Genomic DNA, 9,350 nt, shown 5'->3' on the forward strand with positions numbered 1-9,350 from the left:
CTATCTGTTTCATCGTGGGAGAGTGAGAAACGTCCTCTCGATTACCTTATATGTCTGGTGCATGTGAAGTAATTGACAAAAAAGCTGACTTTGACTTTGACTTTGAGATATCAGCCAGTAAGTTTTGTCCATGGTGTTTAAGACAGCGTTAGTAAAACCCTTCAGTGCTGCTGCTAATCCACCTCTGTGGTGTCAGTGGACACTTTTAATGTTCTACAAGCTCTTTCACTAGCTCTTTCATCATGTAGGAACAAAATTATGGGGCAACATGATGAATACTTGCCCTTATTTTCATAATTTCCTTGGTTTGGAGAATGAAATCATCTTACTCAGAATTGTAAAACACTTGTCATAACATGCTGTATGTAATGGTAAAAATAGGCAACTTAAACAGAAGTGGAGTGACGCTCTTTGATCTAATTCTGTTGATTTCGACATCCATCTAAGCCTAACTTTGAAAAAATAAAAGCTAAATTTAACAGTGCTACACAGCACAAGTACCTACTTATTCGGTGGATATCCAAAGTACCAGAGTTAAACCAATCACCTCTGGGTTTTTGAAAGGTGACACCAGCACCAATACTTTTGGACTGAAGCTGCCAATAGCTGATAGAATAAAGTAACACTACATTATTGATACTATCTGTTACAGCGATTAAGCCTACAGCTCCAACTACTGCTATTAATACTATACTAGACCAATACATCTGTCTATGCCTTATCAATAGGCTATCATTTCATATGAGAGGCTTTTATATCAAACTACTGTATTGCATTATTTATCTGTATTAATATCTTCCCACTCATATAGTTTCATATTTCACAGACTGAAACTTGTTTGGCCTCAGTGTGAACTCCTTGCACTTCATAGGTACAGTACCAGCAGTGCTACAGTATGTACTGTATACATCTGCTGGCTTACATCAGCTGACACACCCATAACCATGATATAACACAGCTGCTTACTGGGCATTACACACGCCCCCTGGTGGTGGAATTAGGTTCTACAGTTAATCATATGCATCAATAAATGAGACACCGGGATGACAAGTTGTGTTCTGGGTTTAAGGAGTCGTTTTTTTGTTTTATTTTGTTTTTTTAAACAAAGGTGTGTTAGTAGTGAAAAGGCACAGTTATTTTTAATATGAGGACTTTTGTTGTTACTCTTCCTCTGCTCTGGAAGCAACATAACTCTAGCTATAAGAGCTGCAGTAATACAGCATTTAACAATCCTTTGGCTCAATTTTTATTATATGCAAAAAACTAAAAATTCTTACTTTTGAACATAAACTGCTGGGCTTAACACCAAATAACATGCTTAGTCCTTACCCAGGTGACCATGACTACAGTTCCTTGTTGTTCTTCTGTTTTCTATCAAAATGTTGTAATGTGATGAGTTTCTGTTGCAGCAGTGTCAACTGCAACTTTCTAATGTTTGTGTCCTGATATAGAACCACAAATGGAACAGAAAACAGACAAAAAGAAACTTGACTTTTATAAATAGTATTTACCTCAGTGTAAAGTCAGATTCTTTATGGTAAATGGACCTGTACTTGTGCAGCGCCTTTCTAGTCTTCCACTCAAAGCGCTTTTACACTATGTGCCACATTCACCCTTTCACACACATCCACTCAGTGATGGCAAAGCCCATCAAACAGAAACTAACTCATTTATACCATTCACACACCGATGCACACCATCAGGAGCAATTTGGGGTTCAGTATCAGTTACTTCGACATGTGGCAGGAGGAGCCGGGGATCGAACCAACAACCTTCTAATTAGGGGACGACCCGCTCTGCCTCTGTACCACAGCCGCCCCTACAGGCGTCAGTATGTAAAAGGTTACAGGATATCCTGGATATATGAAGTGCAGGTTTACATTTACATTAGGAGGTCCATACATACAGCAGAGAGCAGCTGTCAGATGCCCTTTACTTTCATTCCTTCCTTCAAATCAGTCATAGAGTAAAAAACTAACAAGAGCAATTTCATTAGTTCCACACATCCCAAATGATTTTACAGCTACAAGGTTAAACTGATTGATAGTGTGTGTCGTATAATTAAGGCCACATCTATGTAAATGTAACTCTAAATCAATTACCTGTTCTCAGAATTACAGCCAGTTTAATTCCTGTGTGGGAACATCTGAAATCGAATTACTCGAGTGAAAGAACACAGTAATTACTGCAGTGTAATATTTTACACTGGCCTGATCCCAGAGTGTGTGTTAACCTGTGGAAATACATGTGGTACAGTACTATATTGATGCTGTGTTTGCACAGCCAGCGGCAAAACTGTATTGCAATTTAATTTTGCCCTCAATATTGATAAAAGGTGTTTTTGCAATAATTTGAAATGTTTCTAAAATAGCACAATAAAAGGGTTCCAAGAAATACTGCAAACATCAGGTGCATGGCTGCATTTACATTAGTTGGTCCACGCATACATACAATAATGGTCAGCTGTCTGATGTGGATGCATAAATAACCTTTCTTTCCTTCATAATGTCTTTTCACAAATAGTAAAAACAATAAGAGCAGCAATATTTTGAGCTCCACACTTCCCAAATTTACTTTTTAGCTAGCAGGTTACACTGATGGATCGTATTACTATTAAGGCCACATGTAAATATAACTCTGAATCAATTACCAGCTCTCAGTTGGAGTCATTTTAATTCCTATGTGGGAACTTCTGAAATCTAATTACTCGAGTGAAGAAACACAGGTTCATTACTGCCGGTTGTAACAAAAACAGCCGTATTTCACACTGGGCTGCGGTGGAAATTTGCAACATTAAATATGATGTTAATGTTGTTTTCTGCACAGCAGGCAACCTATACTCATACTGCACTGCAGTCTAACTTTTCCCTGAATACTCAGATAACATTACTGCATATAAGCACTTTATTTGGAGGTGAATACGCAGGTTAATTCACTGGAAAGCAACCATATGATAGTGCTGTCAAACAGAAAACTAAGTAATTTTATACTGTTATTTTCTGTTATTTTGAGTGAAGTCTTTTTTCTTGTTCCTACAGTTGGATGTTTGAGCTTCACTGTGCAGAATGATGAATGAGCAGAGTTTGTTTTCACATTCATTTGCTGAAAGTGGAAAGTTTGTCTGAGATAATTGAAAATCAAGTCAAAACCTGGTCCAGTATGCAACTTAAACAAGTGTGATCCACCAGTGCACATACAGGGAGAATGGGCTTTACAGTGAAGTAGGAGACATCTTGTGTCCAGCAGGAAAACATATTATATTATTATTCTTATATTTTAATATATATTCATAGATTCCGTAATTTTGTGACATTTTTAATGAGGTAAAAGGAATAGATGCCAGGATATAATATATCAAACACACATTATTGCTCCTAGCAGACTATTTGTATCTGGAGGGGATCTTTAACATTTGTTGTTACCATACTATAATTTAAAGTATAATGTATTCTCAGTATAAAAGTCAAACCACATTCAGTCAACTTTCTCAATAAGCCCTGAAGCAATTTAAAACCATAATATTCAGTTACAAGAAGCAAATGTTCCAGAGCATTTTGCTTACTTAAAATGGAATTGATATCTGCAGCAGAGATCAGTACAGCCGAGGTTTTCAGTGCCCAGTGAGAGACGAGTCTAAGCCTTCATACGGCTTTTGGAACCCCAATCAGTGTTTCAGTGTTTTGTTATAAATCCATTGATCAAATACTCATACACTATAGGGTTGCCAGCAGGGTCTAACTGAGTGATTATCAGGTTTGTTAGGCCCTTGAACCTTTCTTTAATGAATCTTGTAATGTAAGATTAGCAGCTAGATACCGGTATATAAAAAAAACAAAACAAATGTGAAGACATTTAATGGGGACTTTGGGGATGGGACTGTATCATTATTTTGTAGCTACCCTGCCTTTCCTGGTGGATCTTTACGCATTGAATCTACAATTACAAAAATCAAGCTATTGAGCCGTACAGTCTGTTTAAAAAAGGAAATGGTTTAAAATAAGAAGAGGGGAGGACACACACACACACCTTTCACACAAAGGACAGTTGTACATATGTCACCTTGTGTCAGTGACATTTCCTCTGAGGAAAGGTTAGTCTGTGTCTTATCCATTATACACATGCAGATAGTGCATCCCACTATACATACACACACACACACACACACACACACACACACACACGTACTGTATGTACATGCATGAACACACACAGCAGACCAGAGCACACTCCCAATCTATCACGCACCAACAGCCTCACCTCGTCCAATCAGTTGCCAGTCTGAGCACTCCATTTTCAATATTGGATGCTGATTGGTCATTTATGGGCAGTAACCAGATACAGGAACTTCATGTATGACAGTGATTTATCACATGGGCCGTTGGGGGGTTGCTAAATTATTCTATATAACCTTGAAATGATTGTGGCCTGATTTTGACAAGACTTGAGGAACGTGGTCATTAAAATTCATAATGTAAAGTGATTAACTTACAAGGAGGTGTCATGGTAATTATTTGACGCATTCATATTTCCTTATTAAATCTGCATCATACAGTCATGTACAGAAAAATTTCAAATTCAGTGGTTCAGTGTCCACTAAAGCTGTACAATTAATCGAAATATTATCGAAAGCGCAATATGGCTAAGTGCCAATCATATAAGCAATATCAGAGCTGTAATGTTTTGATGAGGGTAAAATATATGACAAAACACTGTAATGAAGTATTTTAGTGCTGCAGAGATACTCTGACCTACAAATCTTGTCCTCCAGATTTAAGAAAGCATGTTTATTTGGTATAGACCCCCAAAAATGTCACATTTCACGCATGATTTTAATAGTTTTTTTAAGTGAAAATTACACTTGTGATGCAAAAATTATGATTTCTGTCAATATCTGTTTTGTGTTTAAGGTTAAATAGGAAATGTTAACATGCTGACATGCTAAACTACTACTCGGATGGTTCTGGCCTCCACGTCTTCCATTAATTCCTGATAATGGACACCTCGTCGGGCATTTTCCCTTAGCATGTTAACATTGGCACTGTATACATTTAGCATGCAAATATGAACTCAAAGCACAACTGTGCTACATATAACCTCATTGAGCTGCTAGCACAGCTGTAGACTTTTATTCTTGTTATTATCTGTTTGTTCAGGTTTGAATTAAGGCAAAAGAACTTGTACTCTGCTTTCTTTCTATGGAACTCACTGCAAAAATGATTTGAAGCAGAAAAACCTTGTTGAGTTTTAACATTTGATGCTGGAGACTCAATATGAGCTGACTTTAATTTTGTTCTGGTCTGTGAATCTGTTGTTTTTTGTGTTATACTAATGACTAAAAACAAACGTTCTTTTTTCTACATGACATTGATTATATTTTGCTTATTTTTCTGCAACCATGTCTGTAACTGCTCTCTAAGCCTGATCAACCTCTAAGTGATTACAGTTTTCATGGCACCAAAAAAGATTTATATGTATATTTGTAGTGTAAGTTTTCTTGAAAAAATATAATTAATATAATCTTCCCTTTTTGCAGAAAATTACATTTCTAAATAATAGCTAAATATACTTCAAGTTGATTATTATTGCACCATTTAACTCAAATGTAGCTCAAAGTGCTTTTCACCATACAAAAACAATCAATGTATAAACATTGTGACCCAGGCATCATCTGATTTTATCAAATGAGCTGTGGACAGGGCATTTCTCCTTTCCAAAACCAAACAAAACCACTGGGTGCAAATTTAATTTATGCTAATGATAATCACGCCTATGGGTGACTACTTAAAAATTTAACAAGGGTGACGGCAAGCAGCTGCAATGTCATGTCTCCTCATATTTTTCTATTAAATCTACATTTCACAAAGGGAATTTTTTTTTTTTAATGGTGGGTATGCCAAGTAGGTCATGTAACGTTTTTACAAAGCAGTCTGGGTTCACTGACGTTGACTTCAACACACTCTAAGAGATGAAATAAAAAGCAGAATCATATTTCAGTCACATACTCAATAAAACAGCAGGTTTAAGTCAGTAAGTCAGCTTTTTTCTCAGTCAGACAGATAAATCAGATGAGCAGTCTGTCTGATAAATCTCTGACACTTGTTGGACTACAGCTCCCACAGGGCTGAATGTGACCTTTGGCCTCTAGCTTCCTGTACAGATTGACCTCAGAGCTGCTCTGAGTGTGAGTCAGCCTGTGAGAGAGTAGTTCAAGGTGACTCTGACCCGGCTGCTGCTGCTGCCATCTTTTCCTTCCAGGCCACTTGCACAGTTCAGGTCAGATGTTCCTTTCATGCACAGTACTTGTCAGCTGTAGTTTCCTCTGATCTTTGTATTACTGGGATTTTTGCCCAGAAATAAAACAAAACACAAAAAAATGGTGAAACATACAATGTTTAGCCCCTATGGTGATGTTACCAGTCTGTCACAATGTCCACCCAGAGCTAGCTTTATTAAAATCCTTTATAACAAGTTTTGTTTACTATCTACATTGATAATATAATGACAGATATTGTGTATTATTGTAAAACCATAAACCTCATTAGAATCTTTAATTCCTTAACAAGCTATTTTGCTCCTTTTTTGTCTGAAGACTGACAATGAACACACAAATTAAAATGGTTCTTGAACCCTCCTGAACCTTTTCTTGACTATAAGGCAACCCTCCTTTTCGGTCTTTGACTGCTCATTGTTTTCGAGTTAAACACACATCTACAAAAAGCCAAAGACTTCTTAAAATCTTCAAATCCTTGCAGAGACTGTGGCTGGTACAACCTAAAAACATTCCTTGTCTCCTTCTGGCCTAACCAGTGGATTTAATCATTAGTGTGAACATTAGAGCTGCTTTTCCCTTCTTTGTTTTCCATTGTATTGATCTCCCAAGAGCTCCAATGTGACTTATCTGGTCCCGACGACCTAGCGTTTAATCAATATTTCAAATGCTGTGATTCTTGTGAAGAAAGGATCTTAAAAGTGTAGGTGGTCTAGGACTGACGGTGCTCCTGGGCTCTTCAGAGGAAACTAAGGATGGACAGGGTGATTCAGAGAAGACTGAACAACCAGGACAGGCGAGGACAAGAATGACACAAGGACACAGGAACACACACACACACACACACACACAGAAATCGAGACAGCGGACAGGGTATGGACGTGTTTGTGCATTAGACAGTATTTGCCAGACAACCTAATTGTGATTTTCCATGTGATTACCTCTCTTTCAGCATCTCTCAAACACACAAAACCTAGACGACAGCTGAGATAAGACCTTATAGTAGTTGTGTCACACTGAAGGACACTCATTAGACAATCAGTCACCTCTGTCTACTGTGTGTGTGTGTGTGTGTGTGTGTGTTACCTGACGTAAAGTGTGCGTTTCTGTGTGGAGCGGAGCGATGTGGAGCTGGAACTGACACTGCTGGTCATCATCTGTTCCCTCAGGTCATGGATCTTCGCCTCGAAACGACTGTACTCTACACACACACACACACAGAGACACACAAAGAAGACAAACATGGTTAGACTTCAGGTGATAAAAATAATGCTTATACAAACAATTAAATGTCTTCCATTATTGCTCAGCAGCTCAGAAACCACATGACAGTACGTAGATCAAAGGGAAGAGCCGAGGCATGGAGGTTTATGCATGGTAACCACATTTCCTACAAATCGGTGTAGCACAACAAGTGCAACGTGTATTTTGAGATGTGATGAAAGTTGCAGGAAGTTTATTTTCCATGTTCAAGCGCAAAGGGACCTATTACACACACAAACACTCATGGACATACAGACGCAAGCATTGAGCTGTCAACAGATTCTCTACAGCCATAATCTAATAGTCTGTTTGATCTGAATATTAACTCCTGTTACATCAGACCTGGTCCATGTCAATATCATCATGAAGACACACATTTACACAATCATCCACACGGACACATGCAGCAAGTTTGACGCTAACACACTGACTCAGACACATCACTTGAGCTCCTAAAAATCTCTTAATGCAAAATGTGTTGATATTCATAAATACTGACATTATAATGTATTCATTAAGATGAATTTATCACGCAGTGCATGCCCATGAACAAAACCACCATTCATGAATCTTTCTGCTGCTATTTTGCACAACTCTACGTAGCTAGGTAGCTTGCTAGCTTGCTAGCTCTGTATAAAAATGACATCCCCCTTCTTAATCTTAAAGCTCTGATTGGTTAGTTGTTTCTATCACCGGCACCAACAGCCTTCAATGGGCTCTACACCAGACACGTTTGAATTGCTGAACAAATCTGACATGTGGGCAGTGATTCAGAGGTCTGGGACGATCAATGTCTTTTAGTCTTAACCGTTTCCGACATGGACAGCTAGAAATGTTAGACACATCTGACTTCAGCTGCCGACATGTTGTGTTCTAGGTGGAAAATCGGCTACATTATACATGCACACTGAGTTCTCAAAGTTCAGCAGTGGACATCACTGGTGCAGTGTTCTTCTGCAGTTATTGGTTAGCTCATATTTGCTAATTGGCTGGTATTCAACTAACCTACTGGAAACACACAAAAGTAAAAATTATTTAGCACAGCAACTTTAATACTGCAACCAAAGAACGTGAATGCTTTTTTTTTTTCTCAAACCTGTGCAAATCCAAATTTCACAAACATATTTGCTAATGGTTTGCATGAATGCAACAATGAATAGCCCTTTCACTTTAATTGCCAGGAACAACTGTATCCCCATCTCACTTGAATGACAAGCAGTAAATTGTGAGAGACCAACCGGTTGGCCAATCAATGCAAAGTGCAATGACACACTCAGCATAGCAGCCCTGTGCTTTAGTATCCTCTTGCTACATGCTGCAAAAACCCTTAAGTTTCTGACCCATTTTTTCTAGTGGCCATAAAAATGCCACTGTGCCTCTTTAATTATAAATGTACATTATTTATGGAAATGCACAAAGTGGAAAACAAATGACATAATGTGATCTCTAAGTTGCATTTTAGGACAATAGTCTTAGAGAAAGTACAAACATATACTTTTAACGAGCATATTGCTGTCTCAAAATGAGAGTAAACTGTGATATTTCTCACTCAGAGTGGCTCGACAAACAGATATGTGTGTAATAAATCCTTACTGACTGTCCTCTAGTCTTCTTAACGCCACACAGCTTCCCAGAAACCTCTGAACTAACACTCGGATGACAACGCCGCTGGCAATAAGCCTGAAAAAGCCTATCTGAAGGATGTCTCAGTGTGTGTGTGTGTCTGTGTGTGTGAACCATTACTGTGGACTACAGAATCTAATTAACCCTGAGTAATTCAATCATACTCGAGGTACACACGGTCACGCACCCACCCACC

General features: G+C 38.2%; 1 protein-coding gene across 3 annotated transcripts in view; it reads right to left on the reverse strand.

Annotated features, from left to right (window-relative positions):
- Positions 1-9,350, reverse strand: part of LOC118321748 (disks large homolog 1-like) — a 104,781-nt gene that overhangs the window by 14,589 nt on the left and 80,842 nt on the right. For all 3 annotated transcript variants that reach the window (XM_035653223.1, XM_035653225.1, XM_035653224.1), the window contains one exon: positions 7,355-7,469. In XM_035653223.1, coding sequence (XP_035509116.1) covers positions 7,355-7,469 — 115 coding nt within the window. The remainder of the gene's footprint in view (positions 1-7,354; positions 7,470-9,350) is intronic.

Source organism: Morone saxatilis, unplaced genomic scaffold (genome assembly GCF_004916995.1).
Source record: "Morone saxatilis isolate NCDOM2014 unplaced genomic scaffold, NCSU_SB_2.0 Contig12, whole genome shotgun sequence".
In the NCBI taxonomy this organism is placed as follows: domain Eukaryota; kingdom Metazoa; phylum Chordata; class Actinopteri; family Moronidae; genus Morone; species Morone saxatilis.